The sequence below is a fragment of the Aedes albopictus genome, chromosome 3, assembly GCF_035046485.1.
Source record: "Aedes albopictus strain Foshan chromosome 3, AalbF5, whole genome shotgun sequence".
NCBI classification, from domain to species: domain Eukaryota; kingdom Metazoa; phylum Arthropoda; class Insecta; order Diptera; family Culicidae; genus Aedes; species Aedes albopictus.
The window spans coordinates 446,099,854-446,126,730 of record NC_085138.1 but is presented as its reverse complement, the minus strand read 5'-3'; the positions used below and the strand labels follow the sequence as shown (position 1 = coordinate 446,126,730).

Genomic DNA, 26,877 nt, shown 5'->3' with positions numbered 1-26,877 from the left:
TATGTGCCAGTGATGTAATCCGAAATTCCATAATTATGTGTAGCTAAAGCAAAGAATAACTAAAAAAAATGTAACAACTACATTATTTTGAAACATTTGATTATTTTCATTATCAGTTTAACATTTTTTTTGTTGTGATTTAACAATACACAAACAACATTATCGTACTGTTCATTGAGAGTTTTTAGTCATATAATTTGGTATGAATCATAGAACAACTCAAACAATTGTAGGATATGTAAGATCTAGATTAAAAAAAAACACACCATAAAAGTGCATCTCGTCAGGAAAAATAGTCTTAATACTGAGAGTTTTTGAATGTTGTGTCGTTTGTTCAGGAAACTATCTGTTGCAACCCGTCGGAATGCAACGCACCTCCTTTTACATCAACCTTGCTTTCGAACAGTAAGTAGCTCCGGCCCTGACTCCTAAACTGTCATCTTCGGACCGACTGACGGGAAGCTGACGGATGATTGACAGACAGACCGCGTGAGTAGACATAATAGAACAAAACCGAGTCAGCAGAAAGTAAAAGTGCTATTGCACAGGTGAGGTCTTGAATTTGTGAAACTGAATTAGTTTTTTCAATGTGCAATCATTAATTATTCTACTTATGTATATTTAGCCAAATACTATTCAGTGCAGTGAAAATTCTACCAAAATTATCAATTTAGCAGAAGGTAAAATTGAACATGAAATTGACACATAAACTTAGCCTAATCCACCATGCGTTCTACAGCAGTGTCTTAAACTAGTACGGATACAGAACGGACCGTTGTGACTAGGACAGTCAGACATTAACAGTAGAAGTACACTAAACGTAAGTAGTCAGCATTCATTTTTAACCGCTAAACGATTCTAGTATATTTCCGACAACATATAAAACTTCCTGATCAGACACCTGCATACATATGTAAAAGCAACAAAACTAACCTAAAAACATGAATTTCTCCCAAAGGGATTTTATAACTCCATCACGAAATATACGAGTTACGAAACCTGAACCAATTCTTCTAATCTGTCTGGTTGCGTGTTGTTGCGTAGTGTTGCGCTAACTTTGGATGGTTTCTGGAAATCCCGCTAAAATGATGCTCACATCGAATCCTGACCAACCAAGATCTACCAGGACCTTACTGATACGGAACTTTCGGGAAACTAGCAAATGGATATCATGGATAAGTTTGTGCTTCAGTTTAATCTTTAAGGTAGGTTGGTTTATTGTTTCGTTTTGATCTGGTATCTTCTAAAAATAACTTTTTTAGATCAGTACTGGCCCATTAAGAGTGAAATTAGAGGGAACATTGAGCTGGAACTATGGCTTCGAAATGGTTCATGAAATGGTGAGTGCGTTTTATGTTTTTGTGTATACAATTGTATTGTATTCCCCGATTGATATGTTTGGCCCCTGTGGGAAAGGAACAATTCTAGACTAACATCTGAAAAAGGCGTAGCAACAATTACGGATTTACTTTTTTCCCGTTCCTCATGAGCGCATTTTCCACATGAATTCTACATGATTTCCTACATGAAGGGTAACGGTCGAATTTTGGACCCCTAGAGGACAAAAGTTTGAATTAAGATCAAAATCAAATAGATTCAGAGGGTGTTACACATAAAGATGATGTTAGTATGATCGTTAAAGCATGCACTGTCCGTTAAAAATACTCAATGTCATTTCTGGTTGGAAATTTGATGAAAACAACTGATTTTTGAAGTATCAGTTTTCACTGTTTTGGACACCCCAATATATTTTGGACCCTCTTAAGGTGAAACATCAAGAAATCCCATTTAGAGGCACAAATCAGAGACGAACCAGCCAAGGGCTGAAAGTCTCTTTAATAAAGACAAATCAATCAATCGATCAGAAGCACAAATTTGACAAACGAAGCATCGAATCAAGCCTCACTTGTTAATCCTGGCTTTGCTCACTTGCAAAACGAGGCAGCTTTTCCAAATCGAGAGCATTAAATGCTCTATTAAAACTAAATTAAACAAATTTTGTTCACGAATTTTCAAGATTAGTGCTTTTGAAAACTAGTAGGGGAAGTAGGGGACCAAGACGGCCATGTTTGTATTCTCTGAAGTTTCTCCTTAAGTAAGGTATGCGCACAGCAAAATCTGGCCAAAGAAAATCAAGCAGTAATAATTCATTCCAACTTATTCCCAAACCAAAAGCAATTCATCGTAAAAAAGCATTAATTTACTTTAAATCAACATCAAGACTTTGCTGATTTGACTTGTTGTATCCGTCATCTCGAGTTTTGAGCTTGAGTCCTTCCGTAAAGTTTTGCACAGTACCTTCGACCGCATGCCAAGAAATTTTTACCACCTTTGTGTCAAAATCAATCTTATTTTTCGATGAAAGCTGTCGTTCTTGACATTTTTTGAAGGTTGCAATTCACGGTTACTCAATATTTTTCAATTGGGTTGAGTTTTGAAGTGTATGAGATTTTACGTTTTTTTGGAAAAATGCAGTACAATTTCTACATAGTTTTCTGCATACAAGCGCAAGCATTCTCCGCCAAAAACAGGGGACAAAAATCAATTCAAATCAATACACAATATCTAAGCTTTTGAATAAGGGGTGCCAGCCATTTTTCCCGACATTTCCCGTAGTGAAAAAGATGATTTGCTGTACATGTATTTCTAAAAGTTCGGTTTTTCAAACCACAAATTCATATTGTTGACCAAACTATGTATTTCTTGCCAAACTTCGATTTTTTCTTGCTCTTAAGTTGATCTGCAACCTTTCCAGGTTGTAATGATGTATAGAACCGAATACTTAAGCTAACTTAGGTCTGCGGGGACGTTCGCTTTAATGTACATTGTCAGATTTTCAGCACGTTTGTGCAAAAACTTTTCGAGGACTTCTTGTTCCCTTGACTCTATTTTAAACACAATGTAAAAATATATCCCGAAGTAAATATTTTTCGATTCCTTACACAATAAGCTTTCATTTGCGCCAGAGATTGCCACGATTCTTTGAAAATAGAGAAATTTCTATCCAAAATGCGGTGGCTAGATTTTGCTGTGTGCATACCTTATATATTTTGGGCACCCGGTGTTTAAACCCGTTTGAAACTATTTTCGATGCATCTGCCACTTGAGTATGCTGGATCAAATCCTAATTACTTGATTGACAAAGGCTGATTAGACGAACTTTGCGAATTTAGTGCGCTAGAATGATAAACGTTCTTGTTTACATCTGCAAGTTTCCTCGGCACCACATTCTTTTTTCGTAAATATGTTGCGACACTCGCACGAATGACGAAATTAACAAAAAATAATTTTAAGGCAAATAATGATATTTCCAGTGAGGAAATGATTGCTGCCCGTGCAGATCAATCTTATTTAATCTTTTCTTTTCTTCTTTATTCATCTATTCATTAAATCTGTAAAAAACGTGGTAATACGACCCAGGGGCTCAAAAATATATGGGAGTATAAATTATATTTGTTACCCTAATCTCTGTCTACTATTTGTTGTATTTACACAAAATCAGTAAAACGCATTGTGTAAAAGCCCGACATTGATACACGTGACGTTATTAAACAGATGTGTTTCAAGAACTACAACTGAAGTTTTTTTTACGACGGTAATGGTACCGCGTAAAAAACCGCGTTATTTCAAAAAACGTCGTAAAAAAAGTCAAAAAAATCAAATTATACTCATTGCACAATTATGGGTCACTCAAGGAACAATCATTTCATAATATGGATCGTTTTTCATACAAAAATAACACTTTCATTAGTTTTATTTCATATTCTCTTTATTGAAACTCCTTTTTATCTATGAATGAGTGTAATCAGTTTCGTACCTTTTAATTCCGCCCTATGTTGCTTATCCTTTGACAGATCCACTGTGGAGTGGATAACTGACACTGAGGAAGATTACAAGTGGTAGTCGAAATACGCGTATCTGTCAAAGGATAAGCAACATAGGGCGGAATTAAAAGGTACGAAACTGATTACACTCATTCATAGAGGGTATTCTGCTTAGAGGGTTCGAAAAGTCGGTACAAGATCCTTTTTATCGTTTTATATAAAAATCTGCTTGTAAAATTCACTTTAGGCGGTGAAAATAACTAAAATGTTGGTGAATAATGAAAACCACAATAATGGGTCAAAATTGGCTGTGTAACAATTATGGGTCAATTTGTTGCCTATTATGGGTCACTCAAGAGGAATCGGCTCAACAATAATGTTTTGTCTATTTTTTTCAATGAATGATCACTTATTCTCGATAGATCAACTATAGTAGAATCTAAAACTGGTCTCAAACCCCTTAAGGACAGACTTGTTAGAATCCCAAAATGGCCGCCACAATGGCCGACTTGGGCACCTACTCACGATTTTGAAGGCACAAATCTCTTCGTAAATAAAACCAGCGCACCTGAGCTTCTTATTTTAAGCTCATTACAAGTGAGCAAGAACAGAATAATAGAATGCACTGTTGTTTGAAGCTTGCTTCTTGACATTTGTGCATCTGAAGTTCTAATGCACTGTTGAAGGGGGATTTCAAGACGTTTGTCCTTAACGAAGCGTGTTTTCACGATTTGGAATCAATTTTTCAAAATTGGGATAAAATCTCCTACACAACCACCGATAAACGCCTAAAAGTATGCAATGCCCATGTACGCAGAACTGTCAATATTATGCTGCAGAAAAAGTGACCCATAATTGTGTGATTTTCGGTGTTCCTTGGCACAATAATGAGTCACTTAAATTTTGCCTGAAATAAGCGTTAATTAGCTGCAGTCCAATGAATTTCTACATTTAGAACGTAAATTCTAGATTGAGTTTAAATAAGGGCAAAAGTAACATGAGCGAGTTCTCTTCATCGACTCTCTCTTCTGCAAATTAAATTGACAAGATGCAAATTCATTCGAACTTTTTTACACTTAGACGCTAGATTGCATGGCAACCTAGCGATTATTGACCAAAAAGTTTAACCATACTTGCAACTTGTCACTTTAATTTGCAGAAGAGAGAGTCGATGAAGAGAACTCGCTCATGTTACTTTCGCCTTTATTTAAACTCAATCTAGAATTATACCTTTGTTCTGGTGAAGATACCATTTCGTACTTGAAAATCACGAAAGCAGAACACGCACTTTCCGATATTCACAACAGAAGCGTTATTTTGACAGGTGGTTTTGCGCCGAACAAAAAATTATTGAAAATATGTATGTTTTGACGTATAAGCCCGTGTGCGATACGTATAGTGACACAAAACAAATCAACTTGTGAACGATTTTTCGTTCGTTTGATAATGGCTAACAAAAGCTTGCAATTAATTAGGATTTATCTATTAAAGTGGAAAGTGACTAATAATTGTGTGTGACCCATAATTGTGCAATGAGTGTACGTTGGATGTCATCCTGACTATTTTGCGCGTGTTTTTTAAATAACTCGGTTTTTTTACGAAGGGTTTTGAAATAACGCGGTTTTTTTACGAGGTTTTTTTTTTTTTGAAATAACGCGGTTTTTGACGCGGTACGGCGTAAAAAAAAACGCGTAAAAAAAACTTTAGCGTAGGTATTATAAAATTATTTTTGAAATGGTTAACTGAAACCGAGCATAAGAAACGTGTTCGAGGCAAGCGAGGTTGTGGCAGCGAAAGCAAATTAATCCGGCTCCAAAGGGTTCATTGAGATTTGAAAACGTCAGACTGGTTGATCTCCACCAGTAACGCCAAAAAAAACCTTCCTTATTTATTTCATCTCAAGCAAAGGTAAAAATGTTACTCAAGACTACTCAGGTTTATAACGTTCTTGATGCAGATTTATGTAGACTCCTCCAAGAACGTCATAAATCTGGTACACCATTTGTAAACAAAGCAATTGATTCCAACGCATTGCTGATTTTGTGATAATGTGAGCCGGCAAACAAAACAGGGCTCCTTCGTCCGCCAAACTCATCAATCTGATCGCAACTGCTGTGAAACCAGAACTCCCATTCTAAGGACCGCGATGCCAACACCTTGAAGTCTGAAAACTGCTAATCAAGGTCAAGTGCTTGTTGCGTTTGAAGTATAGCGTTTACGCTGAATATCAAGTATTCTTGAAGATGGTTTCAAATCCTTTGCGCTCAGCTCAGCAGAAACTATGATAATAGGCCATATGAATAAAGTTGAGTAAATACTCTTTACTAAATCTATGTGAAGCCGTGGAGTAAATCTCTGTGAATCTTCACAGAGATCTGAGTAAAAAGTATTTATTCAGCTTTATTCATATGGCCTAATACCAATGAGACTATGAAATGCATTGTTAAAACTATCATAAAACGTTAAGGTTGGGATGGATTAGAAAACCTTGTCCCATATAGTCGATGCGGTAAGCGCACGGGTATTCAGCATCATACTGAGGGTGACGGGTTCGATTCCCGGTCTGCCAAGGAGCTTTTCATATAGATTATTTCCGTAACTTCATTGGACAGTATAATATATTATTTATACTATCTTTATCTTCATCTTCGTGCCTGCCCTATGATATACATACTAATGCAAACATGGACATTACCAGAGTTAATCGAATTTGTCCTGCAAGTTTTTCGATAAATTTACATTAGTTAGCACCGCAAGCTAAATCCCAAACAAATACAAAATGGTCAGAATGAATAAAGTTGAGTAAATACTCTTAACTCAAATCTCTGTGAAAATTCACAGAGATTTGCTCCACGGCTTCACATAGATTTAGTAAAGAGTATTTACTCAACTTTATTCATATGACCTATTGAGGGTGTGAACCATTTCGCTTATTCGTTTAACTTTTAGTTAAAATTTGACACTTCGATAGTTATATTGCATCCGTTTAAAAATAACCCTACTCCCGACCAGGGTTAGTTTTGACAGTTCGATAGTTATTTTTTGTTCGCAATGATTTGGCTGTGTACTGTATTTTGTTTCAAATAACTACTCGTCTGTCACATTTCAAATGGGCCACCCTCGTAGTTATTTTTTAACCATCCGATGAAAAATAACCACCAAAGTGTCAAATTTTAATTAAAAGTTAAACGAATATGCGAAATGGTTCACACCCTGAATAGATGTTAATCAGTGTATGAATAAGATTTTTAACATAAGGGGTGTCAGGGATCGAAGTAGGTCTCGCCGCGATCGGACGTGATTTTGTTTTGCTTGTCACGGTTTTTTTTTTCGCTCTTCGGTTTTGTGATAATTTGGCTGGTACTACGCCATCCGTAAGAAACACGCGTGTGATTTACGGATTTAAATGTGACTGTTGGGCACAAAACGGCGGCTTTCGCATTAGTAAACCCTTTAGTTCAAAATTGATGATTCCCGTATTGCGATTGTGACAGAAAAAAATAAATAAAGGGCTTGCCATCGTTGCCAGTGTTGTTGTAGTACTTTATCGTCTTTGTGTGGACATTTAAAATCAGGACGGTACATTACTGAGATGGATTTGACCGTAGTGTTACCAGAAAATGTTGAGAAAATTCATATAATGATTATGTGCGCGAGTGTTGTTTTGAGTACTGAATATTTTCAAGCGGTTATCAGCAGTATCTCTCAAGATGCGATTGGCACAGAAATAGTCAAGCATCAAATGGATATGCAGCGACAAACTGGTGAGAACGTTACATGCCTTCATATTTCATTATAATGTACATTATTGAACAATTTGATTATATGTATAGAATATCTCCGAGCGTTTGGTATACCGTATACCGTATACGGTATGTCCACGCATCCTTCCTTCCAGTAGGTTCGAGAAGTGATTCGATGTTAAACATAAGTTTATTGACGTCAAAGAAATCTTCTGAATCATCATTGCGGTAAACGCTGCGCAGTAGGCCTGGTCGCTTTGACGCTTGTATCATATTTTTGATATGCTGCAAGCATCAATATTGACATGAAAAATAGTTGGGCCTAATCTAACCCGAGTTTTCTGTTTTTTTATTTTTTTTTTATCTGTATTAACGAGATTTTTAGCCTTAGGCTAGTTCATCTCGGGACCCACGCTTTACTTCCCTTCCGAAGAAAGAACCCACATTTTGTGAGTTTTGTCGGGAGTGGGAGTCGATCCCAGGTCCGATAGTGATAGTCATGTGTTCTAACCATCACACCAGGTCCGCTTCACGTTAAAGTTTTCTGTCTTCCTAAACAAAGGGATGTTTCCGAATAGTAAAACAAACCAATATACACTTTTTACAATATCTGTTTTTATTCGTATATGGTCCTCGAACCTAAGCTCAATAGTCGTATAAATATAAAATATATTCAACTCCTTTGGTCACGTTTTCCCGATGTTATCACTTTTGTTTCTAAAATGCCTACATACCGATTGCAATGAGATTCACAGTTTCAGAGATAATGATTAAAAATATGGACTAACTATCAAAAGCAGACTTTTTGGCGAGTAGATCTTCATGCTCATTTCACTGATGGTTGCCCTGTATTACAGCCAGCCGCTCTTGGGCTGCCGTTTGATGGTTTTCACGTCGGCAATCTTGTTGATCGGACGGAGACAGGTCGGCGAGGAAACTGCCCGTGCTGCGTCAGCCGGAGGAGGACTGCTACTGCTACTACCGATGAGCTGTTCGGTGCTGGATGTCACATCGGACGGCTGCTGTTCGGACATGAGTTCCACTTTGACCGTGGGTGGCGGTGATGCCACCTTTGGGGGTACTGCTGGGGCTGGTGGAGGGGATTGCGGCTTGGGGGCGATTGGAGGTGGTGACTTTTTAGGGGTTGCTCCAAGGTTCTTGGTGGCTGGGAGTGGAGTGGCTGGGGTAGTTGAAAGGACGGGGATTGAGATGTTGGGCTGTTCTTCTTTGCTTGGAGGCGGAGGTAGCATTCCCTGGCCTGGCTGAGGCTTCGCCGCCACTGGACGAGACACGGAAATATCTCCAGCTGGTGGTGGAGCGTCCGAAGCTGATGGCGTTGGTGCCTTTCGTTTGATAACTTTGGGAGGCGAGTTGACTCCAGCAACTAGAGGAGCCGGATCGTCCGCATGGACTACCGTTTCGCTGGGTTTTGCTTCAGGAGATTTCATTGGTTCTGATGGAGGGGGAGCGTCGGATTTGGGTAGTACCGGTGTGGGGGGTTTTGAAGGCTGCGGAGTTGGAGGCTTGACCTCGACGGTTGGAACAGCATCAACAAGGCTGTCTTTGGAGTCAGATTTCTTTATCAGATGAGGTTCGGTAATGCGAATCGTTGGAGGAGGGGATTGAATCGGTTGAATGGGGCTTTTGGCTGGAGGAGGCGATTTGATGGTTGGAGGAGATCGCACCCCTAAAGTAGGTTTCGTTTCAACTGGAGCAGATGGTTCAGGGGACGTTGGCATGCTTCCGTTTATAGAAGGTAGTGATTTACCTTCCTTACGAGGGGCTGGCGATCGGTTAAGATTTCCAGGTGACTTGGTATCTCCAGTTTTTAACGATTTCATCGTCATCGGAGATGGCGATTTGCTCAACATGGTCTGTAATTGAGCTGTAAGCATATTAAGCGGAGTCGTTGATCGGCTGTGTTTGCCTAAAGTATGCAACGTATTTCCAGGTGATACATCACCTCCGGTTTCTTCAGCCAGTTGGTTGATCAGCTGCAATAGAGTGTTGGTAGTTTCATCTTCGTATCCATCCATCATGGGAGAGGCACTTCGTGATCGAGGCAGAGGACTACGCTCCACCAATCGACGAGCTTCATTCATCGCCTTTTGAAGCTGCTGCTGTTGGCGGAAACTGTCCCGATTCTTGCAGCGGCCGATCTGCGAGTTGGTTTCAATTCCAACTCCGGACATGACCTGGCCCCACTTGGCCGAAGTTGTCTGTGTGGCCACCTTCCTGGCCACACGTCGGAACCTTGCCAATGGGTTGGCGTCTTCTTCCTCATCTTCCTCGTCTAGGGCGTTGTCTTGCATATCGACAGGCGCCACGTGGAAGTCCTTCATTAGACGACGTTCCCAGATCTTCATGCGCTTGGCGAGGACAGCTGTGGAACAAAATTGAGGATCAATAACATGATGCATTCTTACAAAACGACGCATACCTTTTTCCTTGCGATCAGCAGCCGAAACATCCATGCCGTTCTTCTCGAAGATTTCCAACAACTCGTATCGCATGGCGGAAATCTCACCCTTGACTTCGTTGATGTCGTCCTCGGTGACGGCATTCTCTTCCATCTTGCGGTGCATGGCCGAAACATACCGCCAGACGAGTGACCGCATCACGTTGGTGTACCGTTCAGTGCGTTCCTTGTCCTCCTTGCGACGCTGTGTGGATAAAACGTATTGAAGAATTGAACTCATTTGGTTTAAAATTGAGATTGCAAGGTAGGGGTTCCAACATGGCCAGTCACTGATGGAAAGATCACTTGGAGGTCCGAAGTGAAAGTACAGTATTCTCAAAGACTTGTTAAGCTTATCGACATACTCACAATAGTGGACTCCCGCTTGATGTCGCGCCTCTTCTTCTTGCCGCAAAGCCGCATCAGGTGCTTCATGTTCGGGAAAATGTTAAACGGCGGTGGCAGTGTCGAACTCTCCTCAAAGTAGCTCATCCACAGTCGGGTACGAGCAAACTTCCATTCCGTGTCGGAATGTTCGTCAATCATAGCGTACGAGTTGGACATCATGGCGATAAGCAGGTTCAACAGAACAATTACGTTGATCACGCTGTACGATCCGAACATGAGCAGACCCCAGAAACGAGTGTACGACTTGATGCCGGCGAGTTCGAAACTCTCCAGTCCAACCATACCGAAGCTGGCCCAGAACAGTGACTGCGATGATTCAAATAGGCTGAAATGGGGGAAGGTCGTTATGGATTACGATCACTTGATCAGTACGTCATGGCAATCTTACTTTCCGAAGCGTCTCCATTTCATGCAAGCATCTCCCTGGTTGTCCCAATCCGGAAGACCTCCCTTCAAGCTGTAGCATTTGGACTTTTCCAAGTCGGCGAAGTACCAGAGAAGTTGGTTCAAACCTAATGTGTAAAGTGAAATGATCAAGAATCGCGTGTTCCATTATGAATGCTACGGAAACTTACCACAAGCGAATGCAAACAACACCAACGAGTAGATGAAGAAGAACTTGACGATATCAATAACCATTCGACCGAGAGAGATCTGCAACGGTCCCAGATGCGGATTGATCGAGAACAGATGAACCAACTTCAGTGCCGAGAAAATGTTCGCCGCGGCGAACAAACCTTCCGCGATCAGTTGAGGATCGAAGTCGTCCCAGTGTTCCCGAGCGATGTAGGCCGTGCTCGGGTCGTTGTTGATCTGCGAGGTCTGTTGGATATAAGCGACGACTCGCAACATCGCCACACAGCAGTACAGGAAGTTTCGCGAGAAATCGATGAAGTTCCACATGTTCTTCAGATAACTACGGATACCTTCGATGAAGATCTCCTGCGTCTCTTCCCATATGAAACCTATCACATATATCACCACGAGGCACTCCAGATAAGTCGGACCGTTGCCTCGTTGACGGGCCAACTCTTCCTGTAGCGCTCGTTTCATGCTGTCCGTCCCGAATAAAAGAACAATCTGCACTTCAGCTCGCTGTGACACCAAGATCAATAGGAACAAAAAGAATAGATATGACGACGCGTGGATCAAGAACTTCATGAACGGCTTTCGCATAAACTTGGCCGTCTCACAGGAAGGTGCAATCATGTACATCATACAGTAGAAGGGGAACAGAACGGCCACTTTGGTGATGATCGCGATCTTCTCCATGGCTGATTTTCGTCGAAAACCAGGAACACCTTCGTACCACATTGCGGCTAACAGTTGCTGAATGTTTGGATGGGCCACGAACTTTTTCTGCTTGTAGTCGATTGCCAGTTCTAATCGGGTTAATTTCATGTGATCTCCGTCCATATAGGGGGGTGACTCCGGATCGTAGTTCAAGATGATGGCCAGCTCCTGGGAGCTTCGTGATTGATCCAGCAGGTCTACGGCGAAACTCTGACACTGTCGACGAAGCTCTAGATACTGAGCTTTGCATTCCTGTTCGGCAAAGGCGAGGTTCCGCAGTTCCCAGGACAGTTGGAAAGCCGTCAGAAGAGGATCTTGTGAGCTGAGAGCGATCAGCGAGGGACTTGCCAACGCACGATACTCATTGACGCGAGCCAACGAGTGCCGAAGTGAATCCTCCGATGATCTTCGGATACATTCGTCGCAACCGCACCTGTTAGACACAAAGATGTTTCAGGTTTAGATATCTTAAATATCTTAGTATTGATGCTTACTTCACATCGTGAGGCATGGGAAGAGTTGCTCCACGATCTAGCAGAATTTTCAAAATTTCGTAATTGTTTTTGTGGGCAGCCAGCATCAGTGGGGTGATATCCGGAGTGAACGTGGCCGTGTTGATGTCCACTTTTTGCCAACTCTGCATGAACCAGAATAAAATAAGCATAAGTATATTAAATAAGATTTAGGATGTTGCCAATTTTTCTTACATAAAGTTCGCCCTCCTTGTGGATGAGTTCCTCGTGCTCCAGGAGCAGCTCCACCGCTTCCACAAATTCGGCATTGATGGCTTGCAGCAGACCGTCTTTGGTGTCAACCTGCATGATGATCAGTAGTTCGACCATCTCCAGGTTTTCGCCATCGATGGCCAACGTAAGGGCACCTCGGCCCAGCGGATCCACACAGTTGATGTTGATGTGGTGCCGACGGTGTGCACGCTGGAGAATTCTGTAAAATGGGAATTTTTGTTAGAAAATTCTTGGAATATGGAAAAAACTACTATCTACAAATTTTGCCTGTTCACTCCCAAAATGACTTTTTGATAGAAGGCCCGAAGGATCGAGTTACATATACCAATTGACTCAGCTCAGTGTTGTGTGTGTACAAACTCACATCACCATTTAGCAGTAAACTTCAACCGATTTTGATGACCGATGGGGAATCCATTGTTTCCTATTGAAAATGGTTTGGATCGGTCAAGTCGTTCTTGAGTTATTGCCATTTAGGTGTTCTAGACCGGTGCCCCAGAAAGGGGTCAAATATGAAAATGGTACAAACTCATGCATGCCATACATCCAACCGTGGCATTTGCGATAACCTTATGAACGGTAAGCCGGAGAATAGTCTTAGACCATATCTGAAGCGGTAGTAATCCAGCTCCGGGTCTCCCGCCGGCTCCGGGTGTCCCGGAAACCGGTCCGGGTGTCCCGCCGGAAGTGGCTAAATATAAAAATGAACCAAACCTATGCATGCGACAAAACACACAGAGGTTTTTTCGATAACCTGATTAACGGTAAGCAGGAAAGTGGTCTCAGACCATATCTGAACCGGTAGTGCTCTGGAACCGGTTCTGGGTGTCTCTCCGGAAGTGCCAAATATAAAAGTGAACGAAACCCATGTATGTGACACACTACATCGCGGCTTTTTTGATAACCTGATGAACGATTAGCAAGAAAATAGGCTCAGGCCACATTAAAAACTGCCAGTAGTGTTCCGAAATCGGTTCCGGGTTTCCCACCGGAAGTGGCCATATATAAAAATTAACCAAGCCCAGGCATGCGACACATCAAATCGTGGCTCTTGAGGTAACCTGATGAACGATTAGCAAGAAAATAATTTCAGACCATATTTAGGACAACCGGTAGTGTTGGCGGGGAACAGAACGAGGAATGTGGCGGGCACCGGGCTGTTAGCAGCCGAAAGAAAACACGACTGATGTGTGATTCATGGCAGCTTTAAGGACAGACTTGTTAGAATCCCAATATGGCCGCCACAATGGCCGTCTTTGGCACCTACTCACGATTTTGAGTGCACAAATCTCTTCGTAAACAAAACCAGTGCACCTGAACTTCTTATTTTAAGCTTATTACAAGTGAGCAAGAACAGAATAATAAAATGCATTGTTGTTTGAAGCTTGCTTCTTGAGATTTGTGCTTCTGAAGTTTTGATGCACTGTTGAACCGGGATTTCAAGACGTTTGTCCTTAAACTGCATGTAAATTGGTTTTATTAATTCCAGAACCGTTTTAACAAATTCTAATCACTTACACTTTTCGGTGTTTTTCTTCAACCAACTTCAAACCGTTCTTCCCAACGCAACTAAAACCGATCTATCTATAATAAATCAAATAGTTAATCACTAGTTTTTAGGTATTTTAGTGTAACTGATACATTAGTCATTAGTGTTGCTTATACAAGTTATACATGGTGCTCATTACTTTTGTGGCTTCAAACCCATTTTAGGCATTCGTTAACGATTTTCATTTGTGCGGGTAACCAATTGAAGGCAGTGCAGCCAGCGGCAACAGGTAGTATTCCGGAACCGGGTCTGGGTGTCCCGCCGGAAATGGTCAAATGTAAAAGAGAACCAAATCCATTCATGCGACACATCAAATGACTAATAACCTGATGAGCGGTTAACAAGAAAAAATCTCAGATCATATTTGAGAAAACCGGCATTGTCCTGGAACCGGTTCCGGGTGTCCTGCCAGAAATAGTTAAATTTAGAAGACAACCAAGCCCATACATGACGCATATTAAATTACGCCTTTTTCGATAACCTGAAGAAATGTCAGCAAGAAATAGACAGGTAGTGTCCCGGAACCGGTTTAGGGTATGCCGTCGGAAGTGGCCAAATGAAAATGTGAACCAAACCCATACATGTTGGAATTATATCTTGTACATCCCTGGGTTAACCTACACGCTCTCGCAGTTGCACACTGTAATTGTATATTTTTGATTCCGAGAAGCAAAATGAGGACCGTGTTCAACCGCGAAAGCTAATGACCGGTCGTGTTTGATTATCAGTTATTCAATTGGAGCTTAGAAGAATAATTGCAACGTTTAAGTCCGTAAAACCCGAAGTTTTGTCCTAAACCCGCGTCCGAATGTAAAAGTGTGGCAGCAAAGGACATTTCCTACATACATGCGACACATCAAATAACGTCTTTTTTCGATGATCTGATAAATGGTTTGCTAGGAAATAATCTCGGATCTCATTAAAGGCTACCGGTAGTGTTTCAGAACCGGTTCCGGGTGTCCCGCGGAATTGATTTTGCTCATTCTTGCAACAAATTGTAATCTGCTGTAATCCGTAAATCCTCTGAAGCCACTCATTGACGTTATAAAGATAATGCAGGTCATCCAAACTACATAACTTGGAATTTCGAACCTCAGATCTATACTCGTAGCGGTAGTCATCTCCGCTATACAGGGTAAACATTGCATTTGCAACTTTGATTACTCAACCTGCTTGAACACTAATAGTTATTATTATATACATTCTAGGTCGGCTAAACTATCCTGGAGTTTAACCCTGAACATCTACAGCTGATACAATAGTTATATTCGCTATAAACTCTTACATCACATATCCAACTATTATTTACTACCCCCTTGAAATTGTACAAACCATTCCACAGTTCATTTGGGATATTGTAATCATCTTCTAAACTACTCCGAGGAACAGAACTTCAACTCATCACTCGTAAAAGTAGTCATATCCGCTTCGTGCCTGCTACACATGCAAAATGACCATTGGCAGAGGAAGCTCTCAGTTACTAATTGTGGAAGTGCTCTGCTTACCAAACTGAGATGCAGGCTTTGTTTCAGAAAAAAAATCTAATAGAAATACACAGAGAAGTTTCTGGAAGTTTTTCCCTGGTGAAAATACTGAATGAATTCTTTGAATATCTACAAATTTCGGAAACGAGAAAACGTGAAAAAAAAATCCCGGACAACAGAATTTATTATGAATAATATTTATTTATTATGGTGTTGCCGATGGAACCTTTTGGATTTTCATCAGTATAACCGGAGAGATTTTTCTGATTTGATTGCTGCGATTTGTATAGAGTTACATAACTGTAAATAAAACTAATAGGACAGATCGGTGAAGTACTAGATTTGTAGTAATGAGCTGAATTTTTGTATAGTGAGAAGGTTAATTCTTCGTTTCTGCACTGAAATGGTGCAAAAAGCGTGAGTATTATGATTCCTTGCCTAATTCGATGCTGTTTGAGCAAAACTTTGGGCAACAGTGTCTATGTTGCAAGAAATGGAGAAAACAACCATTTCTTGCAACATAGACAACATAATAATCCAAAGTTTTGCTCAAACAGCATCAAATTAGGCAACGAATCATAATACCCACGCTTTTTGTATCATTGCATTGCAGAAACAGAACTGACCTTCTCACCATATTGAAATTCAGCTCATTACTACAAATCTAGTACTACACCGAACGTGCCCCATTGACAACACATATTTTGAGCAACACGTACTGGAAACGCTTGACTGTCTGTCACGCGTATTCTCTGCCCAAGTAACAATTTCAATGCTTTCTGCTCTTAGACATAATTTATTGAGGTTTTATCATGGATTCGTTAAACCCTTTTAGGTTTATTGAACCAGTTCATGTTGTAAAGTAGCTTTAACGACACAAGCAACTTTAAAACATTTTGTAGATAACTATAAGTTCAACGAATAAAACTTATCTGCTTGTCCTTTTGCCAAGCAAAAATGTTATTGTAAGCGAACTGTTAAGCACGTATTAAAACTAAATATTATAACTTCTTTCAAAGTCGCATGGATGTCGTATCTAATTGGTCTTAAAACCTGATAGACTGCATAAAGCCGCAATAAAGCAACCTTAAACCTTCTCGGAATTATCATAAGAAGCATTAAGGCTTCTTACGGCATCATCAACATCGGCAGCCATGTTGGATATGCCGGTCAAAATTTCAAAGTGATGATTCTCTGCAACCAAAGCCAATATACGTATGAAAAAGTATCACAGTATTTGCTCACTCGCAGTGATTACGATGATACTTTTTCTGCTGCGTTGCTGCAGAATTGACAATTTTATATCACTTCAAAAACGCGAGGCAAACAATCATTGAAAAGCAAAAAGTCAATGATTCGTTTGAAAGCTTCGTAATGCATAATGACACCTTAAAGGCAGCTCAAGCAATGCGATCTTCTTTTCATAAATATATTCGATATGCCACACAAACGAAAAGTAATCAATCAGGCATAATTATTCTTCATTTTATTTGAATGACGTGATGGGAACAACCTCGGGTGGGCATTATTTTTCTGGCTAAGCGACTAAGTTTAGCATCCTCCGGATTGCAATCGGGGTTTCCAAAGCATCTGATGGGGATCGTTTGCTCCAGCTCCGGCAATGAAGTAGTGACCGAAGAGTGAATTTTATTCACACACGGTTACTGCCGGTATCCTGTGATTATCTTACCAAATACTCAGATAAAATAGCCACGAGAAAACACGAAGCACTACGACAGACAAACAGACGTAACACTCTTCAAAACGGATTGGCACATGCATTTAACGATCAATTCAAATTTCATTTGATTTGCGCGATCGTTCCACCAGAGGCGCTAGTGTTCGATCGCTTTGACGTTTGCCAGTGTGCACTAGCCTGGTACACGGTTTATATGGGAAAATATAAAAAATGGAAAAACTCCAACTCCTGTATACTTTTTGAATTTCATTTTGGTCCCATATAAATAAATAAAAAGGAAAATCGGGTTAAGTACGGTTCCTTTGAATTCCACTAAGAATTTGCATCCTTTGACAGATACACTCCCGTTCAAAAGTTTGGGGTCACCCCCTCAAAAACATGTCATTTTTTTAGGCCCATATCTCCGCCAATTTGCGTCCGATTTCAAAACCCTAGGTTTCATTCAAAAGATAATAAGTCAAAGAAACTTTAAACATGATTTAAAAGAAACTTTTTCAAAAAAAATTGTTTGTAAACTTAACCCAAAGTTGCCAAATTTTCTAAAAAATGAATATAAACTTACGGCAGTGTCGCTGAAAGTTGGGTCGACCAAATTTTAAGATGAGAGCGGTAATATGACCCATTTTCTATTAGCTTTCAACTGCTTTTTACAGAACTTAGCTAAAAAATCTAGAAAAAAAAAAAGTTATTAAATAAATTAATCCTTGATGTCATCGACCAAAAGTTTGGGGTCACTTTCGTAAAACATGGGAAAGTGATTTGTTGATATCGTTGACTCGAGTCAAGTACAAGACACTGAAGACGACCTTACAGTTGAGGTCGAAATACGTATCTGTCAAAGGATGCAAATTCTTAGTGGAATTCAAAGGAACCGTATTTAACCCGATTTTCTTTTTATTTACAGATATTCCCCTAACAAGCCCAGGTTAATCATCATGTGCAAATAACTTTTTCCTTATGCCTTAGATCGCTTTTCAGTCTTCAGAGGGTTTATTCCCCGTAAAATTTTCAACATAAATCATTCATCGATTAATTTTTAGGGGTTAAGGGGCAACCTATGGCGATTTTTCTTTGAAAAAGTGATTTTCCCCATAGTAAATCTATGAAAATTTAAAACGGCTGGCGCTAAAATATAGTTTCTTCGATCGAGCTGAAAATTTGCACAGTTGATATGGGGCCAAAAAGGAACTCAAAAAGTGTACAGGAGTAAAATGTCTTTTTGTGTCCCACGCTATTGTACACGTTGCTGAATGATGCAAACGAAAATTACAGGCAATTTGTAGTGTGCGTGTCAGAAAAACATCAAATCGAAATCCATCATGGCCGACAATGTCGCACGCGGTTCTAACAACAGGTGGCAGTGTGCTCATGAAAATGACACCGGGCAAAAGTTTTTGATGTATTTCCTCTAAGAGTTATGTCTGTTTGTCTGTGGCACTACTAAACCCCTGACGAAAGTAAAAAACTTTTGAATTGTTTACATTTTTGACGGCTATCGGCCAAGGGGCGGCTTCTTGAGAGCATTTAGTCTGAACCTGTGTTTCCATAGAACCTAATAGCATTTGAGCAGCGTAAATAATTATGCGTTAAGAATAAGAAGTCTTTGCGCCCTATTCATTAAAGAACAGCAACTCTAAAACGTGTTCCTTTTACACTAACTGATCTTAAACAATCTCAAACAAAACCAGGAGGACTTGACGGCATCCATATTTTTCATCATAATGATGGATTCCTGCTGGCAAGCCATGTTATATTACTTAGATTGTGATTTGAATGCAAGTGTTTGCAAGCAAGATAAAAAATTGTTATTTGTAATGTGTCGAAACCCTCAAAATGACCAGGCCTTATTCAGAAATAATTTATTGGATTATGCCGGTAAACTTTTTTGGCATGAATTTCTTCGTCATAGCAACATAGTTTTTCTCTGTGGATATTTTGAAATAAATATCATTGAAATGGACGACAGACATAATTTTCGTTTTGCCTTTCTCGTACACTAAGTGTACTGGAAAGGCTATATGTTCACTCAAAAAATGACTTTTTGATAGAAGGCCCGGAGTGTCGAGTCACATATACCAATCAACTCAGCTCGATGAATTGAGATGATGTCTGTGTGTGTGTATGTGTACAAAAAAACTCACATCACTTTTTGGCAGTAAACCTCAACCGATTTTAATGACCGACGGTTCATTCGACGCGGAATCTGGTCCCATTGTTTCCTATTAAAAATGATTCGGATCGGTTCAGCCGTTCCGGAGTTATGGCCATTTAGGTGTTCCGGACAAGTACCCTTGGAAGGGGCCATACATAAAAGTGTAACAAACACATACATGCGACACATCAAACTGTGGCATTTTGGATTACCTGATGAACAGTTAGCAAGAAAACAGTCTCAGACCCTATTTGAACCGGTAGTGTTCCGGAACCGGTTTCGGGTGTCCCGCCGGAAGTGGTCAAATATAAAAGTGAACCAAAGCCATGCATGCGACACATCAAACTGCGGCAATGTCGATAACCTGATGAACAGTTAGCAAGAAAACAGTCTCAGACCATATCTGAACCGGTTGCAATCCGGAACCGTTTCCGGGTGTCCCGCCGGAAGTGGCCAAATATAAAAGTGAACAAAAACCATGCATGCGACACATCAAATTGCGGCAATTTCGATAACCTGATGAACAGTTAGCAATAAAACAGTCTCAGACCATATCTGAACCGGTTGTGTTCCGGAACCGGTTCTGGATGTCCCGCCGCAAGTGGCCAAATAAAAAAGTGAACCAAATCCATGCATGCGACATCAAAGCGCGACTTCTTTGATAACCCAATGAAAGGTTGACATACAAAAAAGATTCAGACCATATCTGAACCGGTAGTGTTTCGGAACCGGTTGCGTGAGGTTCCACCGGAAGTGGCCTTATATAAAATTTGACAAAACTTTTGCATGTGGCACATCAAATCACGGCTTTGCCGACAACTCGATGATCGGTTATCAAGAAGTATACTAAGACCACATTATGGACTGTCAGTAGTTCCGAAACTTGTTCCGGGTTTCCTTCCGAAAGTGGCTAAATATAAAATTGTACCAAACCCATGCATGCGACACAGCAAAGCGCGACTTTTTTGATAACCTAATAAACGTTTGCAAGCAAATAGGAACAGACTATTTAAGAGACTATCGGTAGTGTTCCGCAACAGGTTCCGGGCCGGAAGTGAAACTAAACCCATGCATGCGATACCTCAAATCACGGCTTTTTAGGTTGAAACCGCTTATGACCCTGGGAGCTCCTGCTGGCCCTGAAGGAGCCAGCCTAAACCCCAAGCAGCTGGTCTAAGCCGCGGCCGCTTCCGGGGTGGGCACACAAGGCCTCTTTTGCTCCCAGGTCCCAGGGCGTTAGACGAAGGGAGAGCTTTCGGATGTTGGGTAAAGGGGGGTAAACTACTTACATTTGCAATTCTATCCTTTATTCGGGCTTTTCATGGTGGGGCGCGGCGGTTGTTGACGGGGAGCATGATGGAAAGCGGCGGTAGCCGCCACGAAGGAAAACGGTGATGGCCCCGAGGAAAGTAAGCGCCGAGAAGGGCGGCGTAGCCGCCACGAGGTATTTAGTGGGCCGCCACGAGGTTTGTAGTGGGCCGCCACGAGGATTGTAGTGGGCCGCTGCGATGAACAGCGCAGAGCGGCAGTAGTCGTGGTAACGGCGGCGGTGGCCGCGACGAAGAGCGGCGGTTGCCGTAGAAGACGAAGAGCGGCGGTAGCAGTAGAGAACGGCGGCTGTGGTCATGACAAAATCGGCTTTGGTCGACTAGGCGACGAGGGTTGGCGATGGCCATGGCGAAAAGCGGCGGGCCGCAGCAACTACCGCTACAAAGGAGGGCAGCGTGGTGGTTATTGGCGGCATTCCGTAGCCGCAAGTGCTACGTGTGGGTCGGCGATAGAGCATTCGTTGCGATTGATGAGTGGTGAGGGGGGGGGGGGGGGGGGCGCTGGGAGTCCGAGCATATTCTAAACCGTAGGTGCCGGAGAAGCACTGAGCCAGACTTGATGATCACCCCCGATTCCCCTACGATTCCTTCATCGGGAGAGGCCGCCGGTCGGACGTTCCAGTGATGGTTGATGGTTTAGCGAACTGTTAATACGGCACTAACTCGTCCGGCATTAGTTCGGCAGGACTACACTCGCGAGGATCCCGGCTCCCTTGATACCGAACACCAGGGCCGGGTCTTTTCCACGCGGTCTTCGCCCGATCCCGTCGACGTCCGTATCGCGCGATGACTCGTACTCTACTCCCCGCTCAATTGCCTCAATCGTCGTTTTATTTGCCCCACACTTTCGTCTTTGTTCGGTTTCCATCGTCTTCGTACTTCCGATCCACCATCGCTGTCGACTTCATTACCGAGCAGAGGATGCTCGTCAGTACCAACCGCACACCACTGGTGCTGCCCATCGGAACGTTCAAATTGAACGTTATCGCGAAAAAACATTTATCCTCCTTCCCCAAACCATCAGCCAAGCAAAATGTTACCGTTTCGTACGGTAACAAGGTAACATGATGAACAGTTGCAAGAAAATAGACGCAAGCCATATCAGTGTGTTATGGAAACGATTCCGGGTGTTCCGCCAGAAATGGTCAAATGTAAAAGAGAACCAATACATGTGACATATCAATGACTTAGCCAACATTGGCGAAGATCACAAAGTGATCTGTGATTGTGAATAAAGTTAACCTTCTTCATGCATTAGCTGACGCTCACCCCGCTGCCGTAGGCATGGAATGGAGTCATAATGACCCCAATACACGACTAGGGTTAAGGTGATCAAGCAGTCAACTGATAGGTCTGATATTTTACACCTCAGTTTTGCTGTTGAACTTTACATCGGAATACATATGTACCATCAATAAGTTAATCAAATCGATGATGGCTTTGTTAAAATTGTTGCTTTTCTATATAAAGTGTTTTCAGGATTCAGGAACATTTTGGCTAACGTCGACGGAAAGTTCATGAGTATATATTCGACGAGAAAGGCATTATCACCTTTAGGTGGATTAATCTGGTTTTTTTTTAATCATTAACAATCTGCAATTTACTACCAGTTGACATGATGATTTTAGTTCCAGATTTGCTTTCAGTTTTTGGTTTTAATCGTTCGTTTAAGGCGCTTTTAAAACTGACGGGCTTGGTGGTCTAGTGGCTACCGCTTCTGATTCGTATGCAGAAGGTCATGGGTTCAATCCCTGGCCCGTCCCTTTCATCCTACTTTGTATCTTTCTATCCACTTTTTCTCTCTCTCTTCTCTACATATACAACTCATGTATATTCATATGTTCATAGCCATCGCTAGAACCAGAAACGAATTGAAAAAAAGTCGTTTCCCTCCCTTCCAACTTCCACTCACAGCACGGTGTATAATAACTCCTACAAGTTATGCAACTAAAGCGTGCTGTGCCGCTTGACCTTATTCACCTTATTCACCACACAATCTATCACATTACGAACACTATAAATAACCCCTATCCATGAATCGCATCACCGACCCAACGGTGACTCCCAGATCTCCCATCCTTTCCGTCTAACAAATACCCCAGTCCGTGCTGGTTGTGGGGATGCAGAGGTGCTCTCGGTCTTTAGTAGCAACAACCAGCACACTCTAACATTCCTTTCCCTTCCCAACTGACTATAAGGACGTGGCCGGCGCCGTTATTGATCCAAAATGCATGAGCTGCTAAAATTGCACTTTGAGAATAAATGGAGTCTCCCAGCCCTTATTCATTTGGATCTCAGTGCAATTGGTACCAGCTCAGATCAATCACGGAGGAGCAACCATTGACATGTATAGTCAGATTTGATCGATCGATCGTTGATCGTTTAAGGCGTTTTTGAAACTATGAAACGGCTTGTTGATCTTCTTGCGAGCTACACAACATATCTTATCTATGCCGCATAGTATACTACAAGAACATGACACAAAACCAAATAGCATATAAAAAGCTTTAACAACCTCCTGTAGGGTGGGCCCTTTCGGGTTTTATAGGACTTTATCACGGGTTTATCAGAGCTGTTAGGATTACTAAGCTTTAAAATAAGTTTTATCGCTTTAATTGTAACAACAGATTGAAGACTGTAAGAAAACTAAAAATGTTACATGTTCCGCCTTGCTTTGAATTTGGCCATTCGAATTGAAAAACAGCTGGTGATGCTGCTACCCCATTCAGCAATGTTTATCACGAAAAGTGATCGGAAAGTTATCTTTGGTGTCCATTGCATTTGTTGTAGTGGATCACGTACATACCATTTGAAAGGATAATTCGTCACGGTGTGTCTGGTAGAACAAAATTAATTTAAAAAAATCGGTATCGCTAAAACACCCACCAAACGAAAGCTGAAGGTCCCCTCTTTCATTTGAGACTAAAAGGAGAAAGTTCTATCGGCGGGTCTAGAACATTTTTTTTTTTTTCAAATATTTCTATCTTTGAGGCTTGTGTTTTTTTTTCTCAACCTTGATTGTAGCCAAATGGGCTTGTATGAGGTCGCCCATTAGTAACGTGTCCTTTTAAAAGAGTAAACGGGTCAAATCAAAAATCAAAAATTTTCCTTACAAAATATTGCTTAGACATAAAGTGCAAAAAAATATTTAAGGCAGTTGAATAGAATTTCAGCAGTATCTGGGCATATATACAAATAAACTTCGCCTTTTATGTGGAAGTAGTTATTGCGGCTGCAATTTTCTTATTTAGTATTGACAGTGTCTTATGATTTAACAGTTTTACGATCAAAGTAGGCCAAGTAATGTCAACAAGAATAGAACATACATCAAAGTAGCTCGGATAACGGGGTACAAAATTTGGAAGGTAATCCATTTAGGAAAACTGAAAGTTTTTTGATGATGCAATTTAAATCGTTCAAATGAATAAAGCGATCTAGAACTCCACACCAATTTTATCAATGTGATGGTCTGTCTTATATCCTTGTATGCTCGGATACAATTATCACATGCCGGTATTTGTTCAATTTGTGTTCCTTTATGGTACCTAAGACTTAAACATTTTTAGTTAATTTAGACTATTGCAGTTAGGTATAGCTCCTTACTTTTAAAGAAACAACTACGACAAGAACCCCCTAAGTGACGAGGAAAACCATACCAAAGAGTACGTTTTGTGTTTGAAGAAGTGTGTTTCCGCCACAATTATCATCGAAAGCAGTTAATATTCACTGTTTTAGATTTGTTTAGTAAAATTGTCTAATAACGGGTAATTAGACATAAAAAAATATTAGTAACAGTATATCTTTGTGAACAGGTAGCCTTACTCAACTGACAAAAACAGAATAATTAATGCTACATGTATAACGGTATATGTAGTAAGAACAATGTGCTAATCTGTCGGTTATCCATAGTTTGATCTTTTGCTATTTTTTTAATCTATATTAACGAGATTTTAAGCCCTTGGCTAGTTCATCTCGGGACCCACGCTTTACTTCCCTACCGAAGGAAGAACTCACATTTTGCGAGTTTGTCGGGAGTGGGACTCGATCCCAGGTGCTCGGCGTGATAGTCAAGTCAACAAAATCTATGGTCAAGTGTTCTAACCATCACACCATGTCCGCTCCACATCTTCTGCTAGCATCATGGCATTATAGACGAGTTAGCAACTTTTCATTCAATTCTAGCACATACATATTAAACAGAACGGATTGAAAATGTCTTAACTTGTTCTTGTTTCTACTTGCAGGTTGTTGATGTTATGCAAACTTTTTTCGGAAAGATATCAGAGATAGCAGTTAGTACTACCCCACAAAAAAGTTCGGAATTGCTCATTTAAATTTATCTCATTCAATGGTGGCGAATATACCCATTAGATTTACTCTCTATGAGCTTACATATTATTTGAAACCTTCTACATGGAGTTGCGGCCCTTGTTTGTGAAATATGTAGTTCTGCAAGAACTACAACTTCTCATAAAGGGCAAACGTGGCAGATCTAGCGCTACTACCAATGACGCAGAAATAAATTGCTCGTTGCAATTGTGTTCTAGATGCTACAGGAAGATGATCAAAGGCAAGCAGCATGTTTGCACTAAAGCTGAAGTACATTGAAACTTGTTGAACATCATTCAGACTTCTCATAAAGTTGCTGAGGTTGCTGAATATTTGCGGGCAAAACCCAGAGATCAGGCTGATCAGATGAAGCTCTCAAATATTCATGAACTACCATCCAGATGGAAACCGGCGTCAACGAGTGACCAGAACAGTAAACCGATTTTGTTCACCGATGATTTGTTTTTGATAACGAAAAGTTCCAATAAAGCCACAGCTGCAAAGGCGTGAGTACCCAGCACAACCATGCTGAGGATGACGGGTTCGATTCCCGGTCAGTCCAGGACCTTTTCGTGAAGGAAATTTCTTCGACTTAAGAAGTTTTTAGTTAAAAACTGTGAAAGTGCTTGTAGGAGATAAAATAAGAAAATTTCAAACAAATCAAACAATTTCATTTATTCTTATAACATCTCCTACAGTGCTCATAGAACAAGCTAAGAAGCATGCTTAGTCCCTGTAGGGACGTTTCGCCAAGAAGAAGAAGAAGACGGAAGAAAACATGTGTCTTGAGTACCAGACGCGCATTGAAGTTGAGAAGCTGTTTAAGAAGAATATATGACGAAGTCACACCCCGAAATTTCAAGAGCACAAATCTGAAAAACCAAATGACGGTATATGCTGTAAAAGTGGTCGATTGGTGACCTGCTGGTGCCAGTCAAATACGAGACCCTAAAGACGTATACGCATATGTCATATGATGCAAACACATTATTGGAATCTAGATTGGAATTCAAAGGAACAGCATATAACTCGATTTTATACTCACTGTTCTAGTACTTTCACCACACTGTCCATAAACACAAAACTGTCATCTGCTGGATTTCCCATTCACATGGGACTATTGTGCTTTTATGTTAAGAATAATAAACATGACATACAAAATATATCGTCGGAAAATCATGCTTGCAATGGAAAAACAGTGTTTTGTCATAAATGTGTTCTTCGAAAAAAATGAAAAAATATCATATTTTTTTCAAAAAAAAAAAATTGTTCTAGACCCGCCGATAGAACTTTCTCCTTTATGTCTCAAATGAAAGGGGGGACCCTTAGCTTTCGCTTGGTGGGTGTCTTAGCCATACCGATTTTTTTAAATTAATGTTCTCCACCAGACACACCGTGTCGTGATTGTATGAGTTTGTTTTATTCATGTCCGGCTCCCAAAATTCGTCTTCATTTTCGCGTTATTTCCATGTATTTTTGGGCGATGCTAGATAGTGGAGCAGGCTTTGTCCCAATGAGGACGTTACGCCAAGAAGAGAGAGAGAGAGAGATAGTGGATGTCCGGGAGTTGCAAATGGAGGTCAACAATTGCCTCTCCAGGATACCAAGTTGGTAAGTTCTTTCCTGCATATCGTTGTGAAACTCAGGTGCCTAAACGTTGACCAAACGTATTATGTGGCCTTTATCCTACCACTTATAACTCCCAGCTTCCTGTGATTTCTATAAGGGAGGCAGTGGTCCTTGTTACTACTTTCTTTAGTAGACATCCAACCAACCATCCTTTTCCATTCCCAGCTGCCACATGGACGTGGCCAGAACAACTCTCGACCATGTGAGGGTTGCGTCAGTTTTGTCTTAGAATCAT

The 26,877-nt window shown here is 41.0% G+C and overlaps 1 protein-coding gene across 1 annotated transcript in view; it reads right to left on the bottom strand.

Moving 5' to 3' along the window:
- Positions 1-8,160: 8,160 nt before the first annotated feature.
- LOC109425850 (transient-receptor-potential-like protein) overlaps positions 8,161-26,877 on the bottom strand; it is a 30,909-nt gene continuing 12,192 nt past the window's right edge. The window contains exons 4-10 of the mRNA XM_029876092.2: positions 12,434-12,671; positions 12,221-12,363; positions 11,009-12,159; positions 10,822-10,945; positions 10,395-10,758; positions 10,008-10,230; positions 8,161-9,950 (exon numbers count right to left, since the gene is read on the bottom strand). Coding sequence (XP_029731952.1) covers positions 8,419-9,950; positions 10,008-10,230; positions 10,395-10,758; positions 10,822-10,945; positions 11,009-12,159; positions 12,221-12,363; positions 12,434-12,671 — 3,775 coding nt within the window. The 3' untranslated portion in view covers positions 8,161-8,418. The remainder of the gene's footprint in view (positions 9,951-10,007; positions 10,231-10,394; positions 10,759-10,821; positions 10,946-11,008; positions 12,160-12,220; positions 12,364-12,433; positions 12,672-26,877) is intronic.